Genomic DNA, 24,012 nt, shown 5'->3' with positions numbered 1-24,012 from the left:
AGCCTCGTGCCATTACTCGAAAGAGGTTTCGTGCAGAAGCATCTGAACTACTGGGCCATCATGAAGCAGACACGTCGGAAGCATCATAAGAAAGTGAAATCGGAGGAAGAAAACATAACCAATCGTTCCATGTTCAAAACCAAAGTGATACAGCTTTTGAAAGAAAAATTGAACCATTAAAACAGTCGATCATCAACCAGTCTTTGTTTTGTTTACCTTTTGTACTTTTGTAGCGTTAATATCTAATATTATTTTTCTTAAAAATCTTGTAGTTTGTATTTTATCTTATAAAATTATTGAACATAACATAATAAAATTAGCAATAAATAAATAGTATATTAGTAAATATCGAATAATGAATCTCTTCAAAGGAAATTATTTTCCATTGAGATTTCATATTGTAGTCAATTTAGTTAAATAATACATTTCCTCGCACGACATTATAAATATTTGTGTTCTCAGCATGATTAAAATTTGCTCGCGTTTACTCTTATTATCATTTTGCTGCCAGACATGCTGAGAACAGTAGCGTCCATTACCAGGGGGCTCAATTGAGCCTTTTGGTGTGGGGGAGTGTGGTGGGCCGCTACAAAAAACTAAAAAAAAAAAAAAAAACATGGATTGCCACGCAAAAAAAAGTTGGTCCAAATGTTGTACAGTACCTTATCAGTAGTGTAAAGAAGAAGGTTCGTGCATTTGGATATGGAATCGAAATTGAATAGAACGAACATGGGAAAATATTCATAACATGTTTTATTTCACTCCCTGAATGTTTGAAGGTGATTGGTTGAACGGGTGAATTTTGCCGAATAATTTTTGGTGTCGCAAATTGATTCCGTACACCCTTTACCTGAATGGATTACAACTTGGTTTGCGTCGTCCTTGAACTCCCGCACAGCATACGTCAGAGTGAACTCCTACTGCTCTTCGAATTTTGTAATACCGTCTGGCATACCACAAGGTGGTCATCTTGGACCGTTATTATTCATTTATTTCGTAACCGATTTGTGCGAATGGCCATTGTAACCGTTTGTTACTGCTTTTTATGTGACTCCGCCACAAAATCCTACCACTCCTGTACTCCGTTGAGAGTAATACCACAGTAGATCCAATTCCTCTTTCCTAAACGCCTAAATGCAGGCACTTTTCTCTGAGGGATATCCATGGGCGTCGGGTTTAGGCAGGGTACATGCCGGGGAAGTGTGAGTTCCCCGGAGGAAAGTGTCTTGGGTTGAAAAGCATACGATCCTGAGTTCCATCATAATTTCTTTTCCCATGTTCCCCACCCACTGAGTGTAGCAGCTGTCAAGTTACATTCTGGCGCCCACATAAAAACTAGTTCAACCTTTTACATTATCCATCCCCCGGAGAGGGAAGAAAATCAGTTCTGATTGTGCCAAAATCGTCCTCTGAACGATTCACTGGAGCATAATTTCCAAGGATTACCGATTTATGGTGTTAAAAGTTTATTTGAAGTGTATTATTACTAGTGCAAAATTTAAAAATTGTGTTTACAAATTTACAAATTATTTATAGTGTTGAAAATTTATCCTTTATAGAGTTTACAAATTATATTTATATTTATTTTTTTTGTGTATTTTAGAACCTGAATAAAATTGGAAATGGATTCCGAAATTCAAAACATATATTCGAACTTTTTGGCTCATCATTTAGCACGAAATGAAATGGAATATGAGTTAACTATTAGAGCAGTCCCATTCGCAGAAAAAGAATCGAGAGCTGCATTGCTAAGACGTCTGAAAGATCGTCTCAAGGTGGAACAAAATGAATCGAACCCTGATATCGATTATTCTCGGTGGGGAAAATCTGTTGACGAGGAAATCCAAATTATAGATTCGGAGGTAAAGAACATTGCAGATATTCTTGAGAACCGAGTGCATTTTGACGGTATTCGCGAAACCCTGAAAACTAGATTAGCACACTATTATGCCAGATGCACCCGAGCGCTGGAAGCTGCCGAGCTGGATCAAGATCTGAAAGATCTGGATCAGCTGCAGGCATTGACGATCAAGTATTTTCAGTCCCATTTTTCTCCTATTGGCGTCTTGCAAAAAGTTCAATCGGAACTACTAGTTAACATAGCCAGATCGTTATCAAACCTTAGTCTGTCGCAAATTCCAAATACGAGCCCGTCGAAGAAACCTTCCGGTAGGAAAAATAAACCTGTGCTGTCGCGAAATAGTAATCGATCGGGAAGAAGCGATGATATGCTAAGCAGTGAGAAATATAGCAGCGAAGAAGGCGCTGTAGCTCGAGATTTAATCGAACCGCGATTTCCGCCGCGAAAATTAAAATCGACCCAAATGTACCGCGCGCGAGTTTCAGATTCGGAAGAAGCCGAACGGTATGTGAGGCATATTCGTATAAAAAAGGGCAATCGGGGCCCATCGCGGGTCGAACGTTCGGACTCGGATGAAGATTGGGTGTTGCCATCGGACTCGGAATCTAGCGAGCCCACTCCTCGTCGTCGCGAACGCAGATCTCGTCATGATTCACATCCTCCGCGTAGGGGCCGCCCAGTTTCCGATTGGAACCTGTGGTATGACGGGAAAGACAATGGCCAAGGTTTAATGCGTTTTATCCGGGAAGTTGAGTTTACCGCGAATTCGGAAAACATGTCCCAACAAGAACTTTTTCGGTCAGCGATTAATCTCTTCCGTGGTCCAGCAAAGACCTGGTTCATGTCCGGCTTTGAGAATGAGGAATTCGCCTCATGGAAACAGCTAGTTCGCGAAATGAAGAACGAATTTTTATCGCCGGATCACGATCACGTGAGCGAGATGCGTGCGATTGCACGTAAGCAGGGCCCGAAGGAGAAATTTCAGAATTATTTGATCGAAATGCAGAAGATATTTAACGGGTTTACGAAATCGATTTCTGAGAAACGGAAATTTCAGATGATTTTTAGAAATATGCGTGCCGATTACCGCGGATATGCGATTGCGTCGAAGATAGATAACCTTGCTGATTTGAAGACGTTCGGTCGACAGTTGGATGCCACGTTTTGGTACAAATTTCAAACTACTGAAGAAAATCCTCGCGTTCGTAGTCAGGTAAACGAAATTAGGACCGGAACAAAACCGAAAACTCGGGACGGTATCGAAACGCCGAACCAAAAATCGCGGTACTTCTACGGAAGCTCGAAATCCGAACCCTGGAAAGAAACCCAGAAAAAGAAGCAACAGTATCAAGTCTCAGGAAAGTCTACCCTCGATCAATCTCGTAAGAAGAATCCTGCTCCTGATGGCCTCGAAATCTTACTATCTAATTATTCACCATTACCTGAAGGAAGATGCTACAACTGTAGACTTCCTGGTCACCACTTCAAGGAATGTAGCAAACCTGTTCATGTTTTTTGTCAAAACTGTGGGTTTATGAATTTTGAAACCAATAATTGCCCCTATTGCGAAAAAAACTTGCGACCAACTGCTTGAAAGGGCAAGTAGTTTCACAGAATCAAAATCCCTTTAAAAATTCCGATCAGACCGTAGATTTGGCCCAAATAGGGTACCAAGTCGTTAATCCATCCGATTATGTCAATCCCCATTCCCTCGAAGTCAATGAATTGTTACTTAACTTACAAAATGATGATCGTCCGTTTGCCAAAGTCCGTATTTATGATATTCCGCTTATTGGCCTCTTAGATAGTGGTGCTAATAAGAGCGTATTAGGTAAAGGAGCCGAGAATCTTATTAGAATGTGCCATCTAAAAATCCATCCCGTCGATCTAGATGTAGTTACGGCCAACGGTCAAACGTTAGAAGTTCTAGGTTACGTGAGCACGCCTGTGACTTTCAATGATGCGACAAAATTGATAGATTTGTTGGTTATCCCTTCCTTGAAACAAAAATTGGTCTTAGGATCCGATTTTTGGGTCAAGTTTGGGATTGTACCATCACTTGTTTCAATCTCTGTCGATGAAATTGATTGTTCACAGGACGTGTTCGAACTCTCACTCGACCAACAGAATCAACTGAACGAAGTCAAAGATTTGTTTAAAGTTGCCGTGGACGATAAGTTAGATGCCACCCCTCTGATCACCCATCGAATAGAATTGACCGAAGAAGCCAGAAAGAAACCTCCAGTACGCATAAACCCATTCCCCGTCTCGCCAAAACGACAGGTCCAAATTAATGCTGAGTTGGACAGAATGTTAGAATGCGGAATTATAGAAAGAGCTTATAGTGAATGGTCGTTGAGATTAGTGCCCGTCGACAAAGCGGACGGAACTGTACGGCTTTGCATTGATGCCCGAAAGCTCAATGAACTGACCGTCAGAGACTCTTATCCACTCCCCCACGCCGACAGGATTCTCAGTCGTCTCGGTCCATCCAAGTACATATCCACTATCGACTTATCCAAGGCTTTCCTTCAAGTCCCCCTTCATCCTCGATCAAAAAAGTACACTGCCTTCTCAGTGTTAGGCCGAGGGTTCTTTCAGTTTCGAAGGATGCCTTACGGACTCGTGAACAGCCCGGCTACTTTAGCCCGGTTGATGGATCGCATACTTGGCGGAGGCGAACTAGAACCTTTCGTGTTCGTTTACCTCGATGACATCATCGTGGTAAGCGACACATTCGAGGATCATCTAGCCCGTCTTCGTGAAGTTGCATCCAGACTAAGCATGGCGAATCTATCGATTAACATATCGAAATCAAAATTTTGTGTAGCTGAAGTAGGTTACTTGGGTTATATCTTGAGCCAACAGGGACTACGACCCAACCCTGAACGTGTAGACTCCATAGTCAATTACGAGAGACCAACCTCACTCCGTGCCGTGAGAAGGTTCTTAGGGATGTGCAACTACTACCGAAGATTCATTGAGAACTTCAGTGCAGTTGTACAGCCCCTAACGGACCTTCTCAAAGGCAAGCCGAAAGCCGTTAAATGGAGCGACCTAGCTGAAGCAGCGTTTGTTAAAATAAAGGAGTTGTTGATCAGCACACCTATCTTAGCAAACCCTGACTTCAGCAGGCCTTTTTGCATTCACTGCGACGCAAGCGATCTCGCCATAGCTGGAGTGCTTACCCAGTTCCATGACGACGTTGAAAAACCCGTCGCTTACTTCTCGCAGAAGTTGGGAACAACCCAACAACGGTATTGTGCCACCGAGAAGGAAGCACTGGCGGTCCTCAAATCAGTAGAAAAATTCCGTTGCTATGTGGAAGGTTCAAAATTTACTATTTATACTGACGCCTCAGCTCTTACATACATACTGCGAAGCAGCTGGCGAACCTCGTCCAGACTGTGCCGCTGGAGTATCGAGTTACAACGATACGATTTCGATATCAAACACCGACGTGGATCCGACAACATCGTGCCGGACGCGTTATCGCGAGCAGTTGAAGAGCTGAAGGTCTGCCCTGGTCAGTCAAACTGGTACCTCGCCACGGTAGCAAAAGTTAATCAAGATCCTGAAAATAATAAGGACTTTAGAGTTGAGAACGGTATCCTAAAGAAATTCTTGTCCTCCCACGAACCAAACACAGATTACCAATTCGCCTGGAAAGTTTGTGTACCACCAGATCTTCAAGAGCAAATTTTGATAGAAAATCACGACGACTCGTTGCATCTAGGTTTCGAAAAAAACACTCGCGAAGATTAAAAAACTTTATTATTGGCCGAAAATGGCACGATACGTTCGATCCTACATCCAAAAATGCACGGTATGTAAAGAGTGCAAGCCCTCTAATCGATCGCAACACCCTCCGATGGGCAACCAAAGGATTGCCACGAAACCGTTCCAAATTATAGGACTAGACTTCATCCAATCACTCCCCAGGAGTAAACAAGGAAACTTGCACCTCTTGGTTGTGATGGATATTTTCTCAAAATTCTGCCTCTTATTCCCTGTTAAAAAAATTTCCACCCCACTCGTGTGTAAATTACTCGAGGAAAACTGGTTCAGGCGTTACTCCACACCAGAGTGCCTGATTTCCGATAACGCATCGACATTCCTTTCGAAGGATTTTAAAGCTTTCCTCGACCGGTTTAAAGTTCGTCATTGGACCAATTCGCGATACCATAGCCAATCTAATCCGGTAGAAAGACTAAACCGGACAATAAACGCGTGTATCAGGACCTACGCGAGGTCTGATCAGACACGTTGGGATACGCGTGTATCCGAAATCGAGCATGCACTGAACAGTACTCCTCACAGTGCCACAGGTTTTTCTCCATATAAGACAATATTCGGGCACGAAATCGTCGATTCAGGAGAGGAACATCGTGTTGATAGGGATGTTTGTGGAATTTCGGATAGTGATAGGCAAACGCAGCATCTCCAAACGAATCAATTTATTCGCGACATCGTTTCTAAAAACATAAAGAAAAATTATGAAAAAAATGCAAGAACTTACAATCTTCGTTATAAAACTCCTGCTCCGGTTTATGATGTAGGCCAGAAGGTCTTCAAGAGGAATTTCCGTCAATCGTCAGCCATCGGCAAATATAATGCCAAACTCGGTCCGTGTTATCTCCCTTGTACGGTCCTGGCTAGGCTAGGAACCAGCTCGTACGAATTGGCAGACGCCTCTGGAAAATCGATTGGTGTCTTCTCGGCAGCAGACTTAAAACCGGGTACCTGAAAGAGAAACAAAACAGAAAAAAAACACCAAAAGTTACCACTCTTGATTGACAACGATACTTAAACTCACCTGTAATTACGTTCTTTGTTGATTTCCTTCCATCCCGTCCTCTGTGGGTTGTTGATGCGAAGAGCTGAAACGACAAAGAAACAACATTAAGACTCCTGGCTATAGTAGTGCATACATTTTTCGGATGTGTTGCAGAACGTAGCAAAACAAAAAACCACCAAACAACTGAGCCTTACCTGAAGATTTTTGAAGTTTTCCATCATTTCCAGATATTTTTCCACCGCAGTTTTAGCAGGAACTGAAAAGAGATAGAAAAACGCAATTAATCAACTAAAATCTGCATTCATAGCGCTTAATGGGAACTTACTTTGTGAAAATTAGGACTTACCTTAAGGATCAACAGCCACCATCAGTTTGTTTACATCGAAAACATTCAATATTAAAATTTTTCCTTCATTTCAACATTTCCACCTACTTGTTGTTTTGATTATAGATTCTTCTTGTATTCTTCTTCGGAAATACATTCGATTTTGCAAGTGACGTTTCCCGTGAGTGACCGTCAAAAATATACACTGAGCTAAAAATCCCAGCTGTTTCTGTCACACGCTGACTTGAAAACACGCGAAGTGTGATTTAAAAAGAAAAAGTTCAAAGATTTAATCTTTATTTGGTTCAATCAAATTAAAAGATAGGTACAACGACGCATTCATCTCTCTCGAAACAAAATGAATGTATACACATTCATTTTGAAAAGGGACGATGGGGTAATGTAACCGTTTGTTACTGCTTTTTATGTGACTCCGCCACAAAATCCTACCACTCCTGTACTCCGTTGAGAGTAATACCACAGTAGATCCAATTCCTCTTTCCTAAACGCCTAAATGCAGGCACTTTTCTCTGAGGGATATCCATGGGCGTCGGGTTTAGGCAGGGTACATGCCGGGGAAGTGTGATCACCCGGAGAGCGAACACACCCGCGTAAAAATTACATTCTCCTTCGTATGTGTGTCGGTCAAATGTAACGTAGATTTGTGCACATGCGGGGCTAGTTCTTTCTGCCTGTGACCGTTTCAGAGAACGGAAGTGCGCGTTATTAAAAGTTCGTAAAATTTGTGAAATTGTGGTGTAAATGTTTAAAAAGTTTTTTCCTATAATTACAGAAAAAAGTATAGCCAAGTAAAACCGCAGCAAGGCTTACAGTGGCATACATTAGTTAAAAACCTAGTTAAAATCTTATAAGCTAAAAGTTAAAAAAAATAGTACGGTTAGTAGAAGCTATGATGTAGTGTAAAAATGTTAAAACTTAATTAAATGTATATTACTTAAATAGATAAAAAGTGGTTGACAATACAAAAACCACATGCAGTGTAAAACCGCATTCGACGAAACACAACATTAAAAAGGTAAATTGTCTAAAAACAAACAAAAATGTAAACCACGTGTAAATTAAAAAACGTCACAGATATATGTTAAAACCCTATTGGCAGGTCCAAGAGGGCCTTTTTTGTATTTCTATCCAATTGCTTAGCAGCACGGCGCAGCAGAAAATCTAAACGGGCAGAAAGGAGCGGTCGGAACGCCAAAATCCGACTGGTAAATCGATCAGCACGTCCCCTCGTGGTGAAGAACCAAACCACGGTGGTGACATCCTGCAGAGGATCGTGGGCTCTTCCGGGACGCCGGTAAAGAGCCTGTGATACCCTGGGCGGTGCTGAAACAACCAGCCGTCCAGCCCTGCTCCATAAAAATTCGACCAACATCAACCGTACGCTAAAGAGTTCAACGGAAGAAGAAACTTCAATCGGCCGGCCAAAATGTGCCTAAAGAACCGCAAGTATACCGTGTGACGTTATTGTGAAGAAACACAGTTAGGGAAACCAAGTTTATAAATAAACCCCCACAAATTATGTAAAACCCAACGTATGAGGATTTCTGTATTATGGGATAATTTTTGATTCCTTTACACCTTTTGCTCAGTAACGTTATTGGCTGAAAGCCCCCCAAAACTTCACTCTTGATCGGCCAGGTTGGGAATTGCTAGCTCCGCTTTATATTGATTTCATTAAAGATTTTGACCCGGTTGATAGCATGCGAAGTACCACCCGGTACGTCCCTGTCTAGCTTGGTTCCTTCTGGATATCCCTTCTGTGAGTTCCCCGGAGGAAAGTGTCTTGGGTTGAAAAGCATACGATCCTGAGTTCCATCATAATTTCTTTTCCCATGTTCCCCACCCACTGAGTGTAGCAGCTGTCAAGTTACACCATAAGCTATTCTACATAGATAATCTGAAGCTTTTTCGTCCAATTACGTCACCGCTAGACTACATTTTACTACAGAATGATCTAAACGCTGTTACGAGATGTTGCCTGAGAAACGGTATGGTGAATGGTGAATGTTGACAAATGTAAAATAGTGAGTTTCTCAAGATCACGCCACTTACTTCAAAGGCTTATGCGATGCTTGGTTTCCTTCGTCGAAATACAGTTCATTTTAACGATGTATACACCCACAAAACGCTTTATTGGTCGATTGTCAGAAGTCAGAAGCATTCTTGAGTACGCAGCTCCTGTTTGGGCTCCGTACCAATCGACCCTAACTTCCTAAGTCAATCCATTGAAGGTGTTCAACGAGCCTTTATTCGCTTCGCTCTTCGGAAACTTAGATGGAATCCTGAAATCGCACTCTACGGCGAACCCAGTATCAAGAAAAAGGTGAAGACTAGCTGGATACGCTGGGCAGGACATGTTGGGAAAATGCCGGACGACTGTCGTGCAAAGCAAGTGTTCGCTACGAATCCGGTAGGAACGAGACGAGCAGGACGTTAGACAAAAGCGAGACCAAGTGAAACGTGATCTGGCGAATGTGGGATGTCCGAAAATTGGAGAACGGTTGCCAATGACCGAGTGAATTTAAGGAATTATGTTCGTCGAGTTATATCCCTGAGGCGGGATACTATGTAAATAAATAAATGACGGCAAAACCTCTGCTTCGCTTGAGAGTATAAATAAAATCCAAGTATCGTGAAACTATCGACTCGAGGAAAGTAACATGGCAATTGTTTACCAAACCAAACCATCCCTCAAATTAAATTATTCCCACAATGCTGCTGACTGCGTTAGTAAAAATCACTGACACAGCATCTGTTTTTCTGCCGTTTCTCAGCAAGCAACAGCAGCAAGATCACCGGAAAATTTTGCATTTTCATTTGTCCCATTTTCGCCCGGTTCAGCGAAAGGATGATGGTGGTCGATTTTATTTTCTCATTACTTCGCTCTCCAACTGCCAGCACCGGTTCGTACGTCGACCGGCCGTTGACACCCATCCGGGCTGGCCTGTGTTGTCGTCTTGAACGTTCAGCGATAACAGAATCGGTCCCAAGCCAAGTTTCGCAACAACAAGTCAGTCGGCCGCTCGAATCCTCATGGCATCGCGGTTCGAAAATAGCATCCAATTTTTCTCGAATGTAGCTTGTTGCTCTTCAGTAGTAAATTTCTTGGGATAGGTGTTTTCACGATCAACGAGCTCGTGCATGCTTTTTTAATTCTTCTGCTCGCCGCAACTCATTTAAATCATCAAGTGTTTTTCAAGAAACATACGTCAATGAATAGTTTGGGCAAATAACTCACGTCACAGCTTTCGAGACTCGGGATTGGGGGAATTCTGACGATAGAATGATCGATTTCGCCTTGAATTTGTAATCGGACCAGATGTTTGAGAGCAACCTCTGGTCGTCACTATTTAGAATGTCTAAAAAAAGTGGGCAGGTGTTTTTTTTTGGGTAGCGCCCCGGCTGACAGGTGAAATGCGTTGAGCAGAGATTTCCGAATTTGTTTTGACACAATCCCGCCAAACTGTCTGCTTACCTGTTGTTTGGAACAGCTGACACGTTTTATGAATGATTCTGTTCGTATCTGCTGCACTCACCCGTGCATGGTTTTACCTTTTTTACCTAGATGTAACAAGACGAATATCAAAACTTAATTTGTTTTTTTTCATTACAGGTTTCTGACATTCTACTCATAGTAGGGGTAAGCACAAATTTGTTATTTGTAATTTAGCTTTACCTAGTAAGCTGATCGGCAGTATTCTTTAGAAAAATATATATCTGATAGATACTCAAAGTTCAGTAAACAGAACGTTAAAGTGAAGTATCGTCACCAAAAGTCGTGCTCGAAATTTGTACCAGCAGGTTTTGACGAAGTATCGAAGATACCGGCTCATCGACGATGAAACCTACAAATGTTAAAATGGATTTCGGACAGCTTTCTGGCCAAAAACTCTGCTTTTAAGGATCATTTTCCAAAAAAAACTTATAATTTGGCAAGAGATATGCAGCAAACATTTGAGACGTATCATACGATGGAATTCATGCTGTACAAGAAAGAATGTCTCAACAACCGCGTACTAACTTTCAATGAAACCCATAAGGCTCCTTTGAAGTTTTGACAAGATTTGACGCCTTGCCACTTCAACCGGGAAGCTATCCGGTGGTACCTCGATAATAACGTAGATTTATCTATTAAATCATAAATCCACCCAACCGACCGCAGTTCCGACTAATCGGGAGATTTTGGAAAATAATGAAGCAGAAGCGTAAAAAAAAGTCGAAAAACGGTTCGGGACTCTAGACTCAGGTGACCAAAATGTGGAACGAATGTGAAAAGGAGGTGTGCAGCGTTCGATGGGAGGGAACCAGCAAACACTCTTGTAGCTATATTCTAATGTTGTTTTGATATACGTTCCATTTACATTATAGAACGATCGTATGAAAGTTGAAAAAACAGCATTTACCTACCAAAGTGGAGGCAATATACATATATTAATTTCAATTCTTTCTAAAGCGACGAAAATTACACCAATTGGGCGTTATCCGACACCTTATTCGTACCTATCGGAAGAATGCAAGAGAGCGCAAGGTTTTGTATCTCATAGACTTCAAATCGTTGCCAGCGACAATATTACCCAGTTCTCTTATTGGTCAATATTACTCAATTCCCAACTGGTTTTTAGTCCAAATTATGGTCCGTTCTAAACTAACGCGAATGTTTCATCATGATTTAATCATCAATCATTGACAAAATCGCTTGATTGATTTTTTTTTAAATCACTGAAAACCTCTCACTGGTGTTATTATGTGTGCTAAATGTTCTACCTCGATATTGTTATGCTAAAGTGACGTACAAACGTCGCACTTCGGTAGTGGTAAAGCAGAAGGAGATTCCCCAAAAAATAAATGATTGATCAAACAAACAGCAACAAAGTTTAAACAAACGTGCTCAAATCTGTTAAGTTTCGGCAGAGCACATTAGATCGCTGAACGATCCTCCGTCAGACTTTCTAATATTTCAGTTTACAAAAAAAAATATTTCAAAAAAATTCTCGTTTATGAAACAAAAATTTATTGGAATATTTATCCCAGTGTCTTAATCCAAATTTGCAAAACAAAAGGTTTGATAACAATTTAACTGTAGTATTTTTCATGCACAAACTTTACTAAACAAGAAACAATCCACATACATGCATGCAATCCGTGCGTGATTATCCTTGACACATATCGTGCAACCACCCAGATTGTACGTTTGCGACTTTTTGTCTTTCCGTTTCGTTACTTTCATGTTGCATTACACCACCTCCCTTTCGAATAGATGTTAACATAGTTTTTACTTAAAATAAATGCGCACAAATTTCATCATGGTCGGTGCAAACCATAAAACCTTTGAGAAAACATCACGCTCACATCAATATCACGTTTCAATCAACACTTAGAGGGACATTCACAAAGCAGAAAACAGAGTCAAACTATTCCGGATCTTACTTGATGGCTTCTGGGCCTGATGGCGGCGGCGCTTCCCCCGAAGAAACTGGCCCCATGGGCCCCGCCGATTCAGACATCATCAAAGCCGCCTCCTGATCGTTGAACTCCAGCAAGTCCTGAATGGGGCCAGTTTTGGCCACCTTCGGACTATGCCAGCTGATCTGCTCGGGGATGAGAAAACGGTCGCGGATTACCTGCACCGAGAGATCCTCCACTTCGAAGGGCATCACGTTATGCTTCTGGTGCGGCCATTTGTAGTACTCGGGCGGGTGCGGAACAACCTGCTGTTCGGAGCTGTGCTTCGAAAGATAAAGTCGCTGTAGATTTTGCAAGTTGCAAGTTCAAATTTGTAAAGCCCAGCGAAATAAAGGTGGTCAGCGGCGCATCGAATCGCTGATGGTAAAATTTGCTTGGCAATTTGTCGAAAAACTGCATAACAAACTGTTGCGTTGGTGCTTAAAGTTTCACGCTGTTTGGAATCGTGTGGCGCCTTGTGATTGTTGTGTTTAGTTTAAAAAAAAATGCTAATTCAATTATTTCAATATTAAAAAAGGCCAAATTGAACTAGATTTTGATTTAACGTATTGAAATTTTATCAGCTTTTAAAATTAATTATTCAACAACAGATAACTTCTTCTTAAAATAATGTAAATTATCGTTCAAAAGTGTTTGAAAGTACCGTCTGAATCATCTAACATTTCACGATAATTCCATTCTATAGCCATATATTTAGTGATTTTCATCATGAAATATGGTTCAATTTTTTTCACGGAAAAATCTAACCTCTAATATCATGGACAAAAAATTCTTAAAAATTGGCCTCATGTTTTTAGGTCGAAAAAATGAAACAAATCTGAAATTATTTAAATTAGATAGAAAAAAAATCCCGTTACCCATACTGAATTTGGAAAACAACCACTTAGCTTAGATCATTTTGAAGTGGAAACATGATTGTGTTTCAAATTCACTCAAATATTCTTTGGAATATGACATGTATTTCATTGATTTTGTATGGCGACCCTCCTTTTCAAAAGCATGATGCGCCTTCTAATATCACAAATCTTTGGCCACCAAACTTGAGTGGAATAGAACCACTCGAGTCAGTCTAGAATTGAATTTCGAGATATGATCAATGTGGAATTTTGTGCTCGTCGAAATGCTACCGTATCATTAGACTGGCCCAAATTTGTATGGGATGATTTTTACAACATTTTTTTCAACGCGGCACCCCCTTGGTTGGTGCATTAAGGTGAAAAAATGACTTTCTGAAGGTTTCAGTTGATTTGGCAGAAGCACGAGCTGGCGCAAAGGACTTGAAATTTGTATGGAGATTTTCGGCAAAATGTATGAAAAATCGACATACTTTCACTCTTTGTGCTCTAAAATATGTTTCCAGTGTGCTAGAAAGCTCAGAATTTCAGAAATTGTAGTTCAAACAATGACAAATAAGTTTGTAGAAGATTGTGACGCGATACGAGTTGACTGTGATGAGTTATTTGCTATTGAATGTGTGATTTTATTCGCATTTCATCGATATATCGTGAACGGTGTATAGGTATATTATTAGTACTAACTTAATCGCATTGTCACACAATGAGAATAACAGATAGAAAGTTTGTATCCTCGGCAAAGTTGTAGCTTATTTATAACAAATATCTTTGCAAAAAGTATGAACTGCGGCATTGTTTTGTGATTACAAAAAAGAGTTTAAGTTAGTGCGATTATGAGCCCATACACCGTTCAAGATATATAAAAGAAATGCGAAAAAAATCACACATTCAATTGCAAAAAACTCATCACAGTCAACTCGTATCGCAGCACAACCTTCTACAAACTTGTTTGTCATCGTTTGAACTACAATTCCTGAAATTCTGAGCTTCCTAGCATACTGGAAACATATTTTAGAACGCAAAGAGTAAAAGTCGTCGGGTTTTCATACATTTTGCCGAAAATATCCATACAAATTTCAAGTCCTTTGCGCCAGATCGTGCTTCTGCCAAATCAACTGAAACCTTCAGAAAGTCATTTTTTCACCTAGGGGGTGCCGCGTGAAATAAAAGGATTTTTTTTTGTTATGGGCCAGTCTACGTATCATGTTTCTAACCGTGCTTTGAACCTCCAATATCAAAACAATTATAGAACCAAACAGGGTGGATATATGTAAATCAATGATTTAAAAAAATAATTAAATGTATCGTTTTTTTATTTTAATCGGGTTTCTTTTTATTTAAATGAGGCTATAATCATTTAGAATCCGGGCAGTTACAAACGTGTGTATTTTAAAAACTATTCATTTTATCGAAAAACTTTCTGTATAGGAATTGAAGGTGTCAAAATGATATTTAATTTAAAAATATAGAAAAAATAATTTATCGTTGATTGAAAGAAATACTCTAACTTTATCAGAAAATCTTCTTTTTATCTTTGCACGCTTTTTTCAGTCATGTATTGGTCTATTATTTTTTACTACCGAAGCAAAACCTTTGCAAAATCCTGATATTTCACACAAATTCACCTGGAAAAACCATATGGAATCTAGTGGGAACCTTTTCATGTGTAGGCATCTTGAAGAATTTGACCTCTTAAATTAAGTTTTTACATAAATTTCCTGGACCATCAGAACACACCTGTCACGTTGCGTTAAAACCGGTTGCACAGATTGCGATCTATGGAACTGCTCACTACCTATTAGTTATTTACTTGGTGCCTGTCGGAAACAGATTTACTGCATAGTTAAGGGATCTGCATTCAGTAATCCCCAATAACCATGGACTTTTAATCATAGTTAAGATCAAGAGCTCCACTCCGATGCTTAGTTTGAACATCGTGAGGATTCTAGAGTGAAGTGCCCTGATACTAGCTGATCATAGCCTTAGGGCTTGTTCTATAAATTGCATTTGAGGGAAATATTTAGGCATCCGAAGGTCCTTCCATCATGTGATAAAGCTGAGTTGTTTAACTCAGCTTTATAAAGGCTGTATAAGTGTAACATTCATGATTCATAATTTTTAACATTCATCAAAGACCAATGCTTTTCAAACTAAATCCACATCGATTCGACTTTGTATCTAACGACTCGAAACGAATGACTCGGGAAATTTGTTAAATTCCTTTGTAAGCTTATTCTTTTGTAATGCATGTTTTCCACTGTCTCCGTCTATTTTTTTAGTTTGAATACAATTTTTTAAAGTTTTTGAAATTAAAATGGTTGATTTCAGTAACAAATGAGCAATTCCTTTACTGAATGAAAATATTATCGAAATTCACCTACCATTTCTTCTAGACGGACTACATGTCTTCTTGTTCTCTTGGTTCAGAGAAATCAAAAGATCAAACAAATAGAATACATTCTAATTCATAACTTTTGAAAACGTTGAGCGTCGAAATTCAAGCAAACACATGAAAAATCAGATGATTTTATAAAAAAAAAATTGACATCAGTTTGCTTGAAAGAAATGGACAAAAACTATTTTGAACTTGAGCGAACATTGTTTGGGTTATTTGATTGAAATGCCAACATGCCAAATTTACAATGAAAATATCTTCATTGAATTAAATTTGAGTAATATTTTTGAAGTATGTCCACGTGGACATTATCCAACCCCTACCCCCTTCTACGTGGACAAGAATTCGACATTCTCGTCAATCACAATTTCTACTGTAACGACGTATTGCAATCAAATTACACATTAAAAAAAGTTTAAAGTTCACAATGTTGAACATTCAGAAAAATTTGAAAGCAGACTGTGAAACCGTATTTTAATTTAGAAAATAAAAATGCGTTTTAAAAGTTAGAAATCAGTGCAAACATTATTTGGTAGATTTTTTGTAGAATTTAGAATTTGTAGTTTAAAATCAGAACAAGTTCAAGTTATACTTAGGCTCTTAACTGGGAGGTCAGAACATTTACAATTGAAGATCATAATTTGAACTTCATTATATGTACCATCAAGTAGTCATTGAATTCACATTTGCTATTTACCGCCAAAAATCACCCTTTGAGTTTTTGTTTAAAAAAAAAACAGGGAAGTTTTCCTCAAAAATATGACATCTATTCTATGTTGGCATCATTGTTAGACCATTTCACTGAAAAAACATCACTTAATTATGCTAACGATAGCCAAAAATGAAATATTTTGTTTTTCGTCTCCGTTCAAATAATGAAATTTGACGCCTGTTAGCTAACTAAGCATTACTGTGCTCCTAGTGGAAAAAGGGTTTTTGTTAATTAGATACAGGGTGGCCACTCATTCGAGAAATGCGGGAAAAAGTTGGGATTTTAAATCCATCTGAAAAATGCGGGGAAAAGTCGGGAATTCTTCAAAGAAATCGGGAATTTTCGGCTCAGCTGCTTAGTACAACACTTATGCCATAAGTTTAGGATCACCCGCTCAAAACATGAAAATTTTGTTCGACAAAATCTCAGCCCATCCTATGACATCTTGCATTTCTTTTGATTTCATTCGAAAGATTGTGAGTTAAACCTCCCTAGGGTGTACTTATCAAAATGCACATGTTTACTTCACTTGACTTTAACTTAGCTTAAAGTTGGAACATATGCCAAAAAACTGCACTTGAAATTAAAACCCGATCATCTCAGGGTGAGGTGGGCCAAATTTCAAAATTCAAGTTGCAATCGAATTCTTATTACTTATCAAAACATATTTTTGCAAAAAAAAAAAATGCAATTTATTTAAAATGACTAAAATAACTGGTATCGACCAAAAGTTTCTAAGGAAACGAAACCTTTCCACCTTGTTTTAAATACTTTAAATACTTCAAAATCAAATCTTTTAAAAATAATCTGTTTCAGATGGTGAATTTCTTATTATCATTGCTTTCAAAAATTCTCATAAATTACCCTTACCGGTACAATTTCTGTTTAGTTCTAAACTTAGCACAATTTCTCATTTTGGTTTGGCTTTTTAAATGTTTTTATTGATTTGAAAATTGTTTTTCTTGTTAGCGAGATATGAAAATGCACGAAAATAGATCAAATCACAGTGAGGTTTTAAAAAATTGTAATTGTCTTATGTGCTATGAATTTTGAATTATTCAAAAAAAATTATAATTCAATCACTTATTAAATTTTAAAAACCTTTAAATTGAGCTTTTGGGAACGATTTTTTTTTGTTTTTGAGAAACGGGAATTTTGTACGACCCTGCGGGAAAAAATCAGAAAAAAGCGGGAAATCGAAATTTGAATTTGGGTGGCCACCCTGTAGATAGTACATACTTCCCCTAAAATTGACTTGAAACGATAGTTTCATTTTCGTTGAACAGATTTGCCTTGGAAAATTTTCGATTTTTTTATAGATGTTGTTTTTCGATGCGTTTAGTGATGTCATTGGTATATAAACAAATGTGTTGATTCATAATGACCGGTCACGCACTAAGTAATGTATAAGTTTTAAGCAGCATTTAGTTTGATTATGTAAGAAAATAATGTTTTATTGCTAAAAGTAATCGGTTACTTGAGGCTGTTTGTCAGGAATCATAATTTTACTAGTCATTGCATTTTGATAAAATTTGCACTAAATTTACGGGCAAAAATTCACTAAATACATTTTCTCAAAATCCAAAATATAGTTTTGACAGCTTCTTATACGGACAGTACTAAAAAGAACCGTTTCCGTCTTGTAAGATAGTGCGTACATTTTTCGCATACTTCAAAATTTTAAATTGAAAGTTGTGCAGTCTTAAGAAGTATTGGAAAAGAAAGTGAATAAAAATCTGCCTTTGTTTTTTTATTACACATATTCGAAGTTGAAAAACCGTGAAGTATGAAACTATAATCTAAAATGTCTTCAATATTTTTTTTCCTTTAATCAAGTTGAAATCTTTCGAGATGTTTTGTAACTGTTAGGGTTTGTTGTTGTTGTTGTTTCCGTTCAGTATTATTTTTTAAACCAAATATTGTTTTGAATACTTACAAACCGCCAATGCCTTATAGCCAATCTTATTTCATGCATAAACTTTAATCAAACCGCACACTGAAAGCAGACCCATCCATGCAGTTGAAGCGTGCATGTGGATATTCTTGTTGGCACATTTTCTATTAAAAAACACAATATTCTTCACGAGGAAATTCGTTCTTCGTCCGATCATTTTAATAGCCACCCGTCATTCAGTAGCCATGTTTCTTCATCTCACAAATCCCCGCTTGAAAATTGATATTAAAAATCGTTTTAAAAATAAAATCCTTTCAGTGACCGTTGCTGGTCGCCGACTAGAAAGAGAGATATTAAAACACTAACACACAACCGACGGAACAGGGGGTGGTTTTTCAACAGTCCATCTATAAAGACTATTTTGTACGAATAAAATAACACTCAATCGACACTAATCATGCAAACAGTCAAATACGGAAACGTAAATCCTGGAAGATCATAGAATTCAAAACACTCCTGCCTTACGGAGAAGGGGCTTACTTGGCCACTACCAGCTGCAGCTGTTCGCCGGCCTGCTTGATGACGGATTCGGCCGTGGCCAGTCGCATGGCCGAAGCATCCGCTCCATTGATCTTCACTATCTCATCGCCCAGCTTGAGTCCGGCTTTGGCTGCCGCACTGTTCTCCTTGACCTGGTCCGGAACAAGAAAACGTTCACGAATTACCCGCACCGATAGATCGTCCGTTTCGAACGGAATTATGTTTCGCTTGAACTTTGGCCGCTTGTAGTAGTCGGGAGCATCGTCACGTTTCGCTGGACTCTGGAGTTCCTGTTCCCCGTGGGATCCCTCCTGAGTAGTCGGTTCATCGAGAGCCATTCTGTAAAGGGTCTATATTCGAGCAACCCCACAAATCTTCGAGCAACCAAGAAGTACTGACAACGCAATCACCCAAAAGAATAATCTCGATCCTTACTAAAGCCCCACCGGATACTGGGAAGTGCGATCAGCCGGACAATAAACGCGAAACTAACCCGATGATGATGGGAATCGTTCGTGTTTGGTTCGAAATCACCATCAAAATGCCCCGGGGCCGGTCTGGCCAGTCCGTCAAAAAAAAAAAAAAGAAACCAACCGACACAAGCAACCAGACGGACGTAATTTTTGTTATTGCTCTTGTTGTTAAAGGAGGGGGCATATTTTTTTGTGTCCGTTTCGGTTTTTCATATTTTTAAAAATCATTCTCGCGGACAATGCAAAGGGAATAATCTTTTATCACAAACACATCGAGCGGGCGTCAGGGAAAATCTTGCGCTTCTCCACCCTTTCAGCTCAGCTCTTTCGTTGGCATCTCGGCTCTAATAATTCGAATATTTTCATCAAAGGCCCATCTCAGTGACGTCAGTTTCGTCAATTTGATGTTGTCCACAGTGTTTAAGTTTTTGTGCAATACCACCCAGAAGGAAGTGGACACTGTGAAAATTCTGTAGAAAAACAAACGCCATTGATAGCTGCGTAAATCACCCGGGTATTAGCTAACACTCATAAACAGTTCTAAAGGCACTAAAAGATAATTGAAAGCTAATTCGCAGTATTGAGTTTCAAAACAATTTCCCCATTTAGTGTATGTGTCAAGCGTTCAGTTGCTAATTGATGCGGTCGTTGGCGGTACCAGGGTATGATATCCTAAATCGGCCGTTTCCACCTTACTGGGTTACTTGTAAATTTTAACTTTAAAGGGTAACGTAAGCAGATTTTTTTTTCAATACAAGATTCATAAAATGCTGCTTTAAGTGTATTTTTAATGAAACCTATAAAACGCCCCTCAAAAGAGAGTGTTAGGGAAAATGACCCTTGTTGTTGGATTCTTGAAAAAAAAGTCCGTCAAAAGTGTTACAAAACCTATATTATACTTATTCTTATAGGAAAATCTTCATTAAATTATTCTGGAGTTCTTAGTCTATGTATCAGAGTCCTATACTACTATGAAACATTTTGTCAGCTCTCCCTGAGATAGTGGCACTCTGTTAAAACTGACCTTATTGGTGGATTGAACACTAGGGTTACTCTTATTTTCAAACTTTCTTAAAACCTAGCTCCCACCTCCCATTATGGATCCAATAAATGATAAAACAATACTGGCAAAGTTTTAGCTCATTCGTATAACTCTAAGGCGACCCTCGAAGACCTTCAAATTGGTATAGAAAAGAGAAAATTCAGTATGGAAATAGTAAAAAATTTCAAAAAATCATATTTAAATCTGGCAACACTGCAAAACAACACAAACTTTATGACGTACAGATTTTAACATGAGAAACAACTTTGTAGAATATTTGAAATCATTTTATCGCAAGTGAAAAAAGTTACAGATATTTTTCTTTTTCGTATATTTTTATACATGAATAAGGAGTGTATTCGAAAAAAACGCAACACTTTATTTTGTTAGTAACTTTTGAATGCAAAGTTGGGAATTGATAAAAATTTTCGGTGAAGCTTCCTATCAATATAATGTATACGTGTAAAAAAAATTGGTGACAAGCTGCCGAGTGGTTCGTAAGGTAGCGTCCAATGATGAATCTCATTGAGATTTTTTTTTTAAGCAGTATCGAGAAAATCCAGGAAAGTCCCAGTGGGAGACCCAAAAACAGCCGAAAATCAACTAAAGCTTAGTTCTTTTAGAAATGGGACAGTTACGAATGCCTGTATCTCAAAAACCATTCGTTTGAACCAAATACTTTCTATGAAGAAAAAGAAGGTAATGTTATGATCTTTCATGAAAAAATTTGAAAAAAAATATTTACCGTTTTTTGTTAAAGAAATTTCTACTTTATTCTTGGTATCTCCCATTGGCCGGCGCACACTTTTTTTAGTCATGGTATTGATCAGTTTCTCCAACTTATACTTCGTAAAATCTATATTTTAGGTGGCTTCACTCTCTTTCTTCAATTTCTGATACTTTTTGGTTCAATACTTCTCTGGAAACTGGAAACTGGAACCATTTTAGTGGATACAGTTGTTTCGAAATGAACAAATTTGATTATTTTTGACCACATTTTTGAACGTTTTTTTTCGATACCGGTTTCACAGCTTAAGAGCTTTGGAACCATCAAAAAATGGTTGTTTGAGGTTGGATTTCAATGAGTCATCACTACGCAACACTTTCAGTTAATCGCAGAAAATTGTTTTGGACATTTCAGCGATCTACCCTTAGTTTTTCGTTTATTGAAAATTAAAAATGCTGGTATGAGACTTGACTTCTTTGATGATCCTTAACCGTTGTTGCCGATCATTTGCTTCACTTCAATGCTTGATTTGAACTTTGTGGACATTATTGACAGTGTTTGCATGCTTATCCACCACAAAAGCTCAGTAATTCTTTGAATAATCGACGGTTTTGTCAGCTATCAATTTGATAATGACGAATTTTATAGGAAACTGTGCAAAATTATTTTTTTCTTTTTCTCTTGCATCGTACATATCTAAAAAACGCGTAAATTTTAAATTTTGAAAAAAATAGGTCAAATAGTACTTTTTACAGGCAACAAAATGCTGTCAAAATTTTTAATATCCAATAACTAGTTAACGAGCTATTGGCAAATGAAAGTGTCCCATTTCTAAAAGGACTAAGCTTTATTCGACAAATGTTCATATGGTAAATTGTTAAAGGAGTCCTAGAGGATCTAACAGTGAGTTTAAATTTGTATAAAAGAGAAGATGATTGGTTCCATGAGGTTAAGGAATGAGAGAAGTTTTATGAAGCGCAATTCGAAAATTTTCATAGTGATAAAGATGATGGGAAGTGATAAAAAGATCATTTTTTCTGACTGTTCCGTCTAGCTGACTGATTAACAGGCCTGACTTAACTTCTTCAAGGTAAAAAAGCTGTCCACCGGTAAAATAAACAAAATGCGGTGGTCAAATCGAGCGCAAAATATTTGGACCACTTGGACTTCGTAATGACCAGCAAAAACAAACTCTTTAGCGAGCACCTGGTAGGTTTCCAGCCAAAAACTTTTCGTTGACAAGTATCGCATGAATGTTCCGGAGATAAACAAGGAGAAAAAATTTGAAAAACTTGATGTATAATATTTGAGGAGGCTGATGATCTGTTGCAGCTGCAATTCAGTCGGTGTTTCATAAAGATTGACACTATGAATTGGCCAAATATACAAAAAAGACTGCTTCAAATGTGACCGTTTTGCCTGCATAGCACTCAATACACACAAAGTTCATATTCTGTTTCTGCGGATTTGGAATCGTGCCTTTACGCAAGACCTCTGGTGGAGTGATTAAAGGTCAAATATGTTGGTTTTGTGCCAAAGGAGGACAAATGGCTGAATTTGTAATGACTTCCCTCAAATTAAAAAATTTGGGGATAAGGGGGAAGGTCAAGCTTCAGAAAACAGAAAACGTTATCAATATAATCCTTGAATTGAAAAAAGAGTGTTTCATAATATGCATTATAGATGGCGCCCAAATATTAAAGTCGAAAAACTTTTTCATTGCACGCTGCATTTTAAACCACTTGACAGAACGTCAGAAAAATTTGATTTGCAGCTTTGTTGAAAATTTCATCAATTTTCATCTGTGCATTCAAAAGTTTTTCACAACACAAATTGTTGCATTTTTTTCGAATACACTCCTTAACATCAATGGAAATATTACAGCAAAACCATAATGCCAGGAACTATTTACCCACTTTTCTCAATTGTTTGGTAAATTCGATATATTTTTTATTTCGTTTACCTTTTCAAAATAAAAATTACAGCTCCAGATATCGAATATTGCTGTTTTATTACATAGATTATCATTAAATCACAAAATTTTTAACAATATTACAGTGTTGGTTATAACTTAGGTTATAACACGCAAACAAGCAAACTTGACAAGGCGGCTTCTGAAATCAGAAACTCGTTCGGGTTTACCCAAAAAAACAACAAAGCTACTCTTAAAGCAGATAAAATACTAGATAGAATATTTGGCTCCTGGCTCTCTGGAAACTGTTATTGGATGATAATGTTACAAACACAAATACATTCCAACTGCCCAAGGCCCAATTATGATTAGAAAGCTACAAATTAGAATGAAGGACGGAAAATAAAAGATCAGGATTTTTTTATCTTAACAACAGGATTTTTTTATCTTAACAACCAACGATTTTACATAATTTGTAACGTTACCAAATTTCTTTTTATGTATTTCCTTTGGGATCTGATTCCTTAAAAAAACCAAAAATTTTCAAAAAAAATAAAAAACGGATACATAAAAGACTGAATTTTATTATAAAACTAGCTGACCCGGTAAGCTTCGTTTTACCTTTTACTTAAAAAATCGTTGGAAAATGTTTAACTTCATCTAAACGTCTTCAACTTCTTCGTGCTCGTGAATCAATTATCATGAATATCGTCATAAAATTGTTCGAGTTGTGTCTCATTTCAAGTTGATTTTGTATGGAAGCCCCCCTTCAATAAAAAGTGAAATTCTCGAGGCTATTATACAAACCATCTCTGACCCGAAAAACCCCCGGATACCGTCAACTGGGGCAACATGCAATAATTTTCAACTCCAATCGCTTCTAAAAAACTTATGTTACAGTTGATCCTACCCCTTATGCATCAAAAGTTTTAAGGATGATGGGACATCAAATTGGCGTAGTTAGACAAATATTGGTTTCTTTAGTTATTTTTAAG

The 24,012-nt window shown here is 38.3% G+C and overlaps 2 protein-coding genes and 1 long non-coding RNA gene across 6 annotated transcripts in view; 2 read left to right on the top strand and 1 right to left on the bottom strand.

Annotated features, from left to right (window-relative positions):
- The window catches only part of LOC129739720 (forkhead box protein J3), a 103,137-nt gene that overhangs the window by 8,062 nt on the left and 71,063 nt on the right, over positions 1-24,012 (top strand). Inside the window, exon 2 of the mRNA XM_055731234.1 lies at positions 10,619-10,645. Within this exon, the coding sequence (XP_055587209.1) occupies positions 10,619-10,645 (27 nt within the window). The remainder of the gene's footprint in view (positions 1-10,618; positions 10,646-24,012) is intronic.
- Positions 1-24,012, bottom strand: part of LOC129739792 (uncharacterized) — a 35,989-nt gene that overhangs the window by 8,023 nt on the left and 3,954 nt on the right. The window contains exons 2-3 of one of the 4 annotated variants that reach the window (XM_055731321.1): positions 18,864-19,015; positions 12,433-12,726 (exon numbers count right to left, since the gene is read on the bottom strand). In XM_055731321.1, coding sequence (XP_055587296.1) covers positions 12,433-12,726; positions 18,864-19,015 — 446 coding nt within the window. Of the gene's footprint in view, positions 1-12,432; positions 12,727-18,863; positions 19,405-24,012 lie in introns of those variants that run through there. The other 3 variants (XM_055731315.1, XM_055731329.1, XM_055731337.1) reach the window with 3 other exon arrangements.
- On the top strand, positions 6,916-8,872 carry LOC129739832 (uncharacterized). The gene is made up of 3 exons (XR_008735987.1): positions 6,916-7,881; positions 7,948-8,020; positions 8,105-8,872. It is a non-coding gene; the product is annotated as an uncharacterized LOC129739832 (long non-coding RNA).

This window comes from Uranotaenia lowii, chromosome 1 (genome assembly GCF_029784155.1).
Source record: "Uranotaenia lowii strain MFRU-FL chromosome 1, ASM2978415v1, whole genome shotgun sequence".
Taxonomy (NCBI): Eukaryota; Metazoa; Arthropoda; class Insecta; order Diptera; family Culicidae; genus Uranotaenia; species Uranotaenia lowii.
Note: the sequence above shows the minus strand (reverse complement) of the source record. Positions and strands in the feature narration are given on the sequence as shown.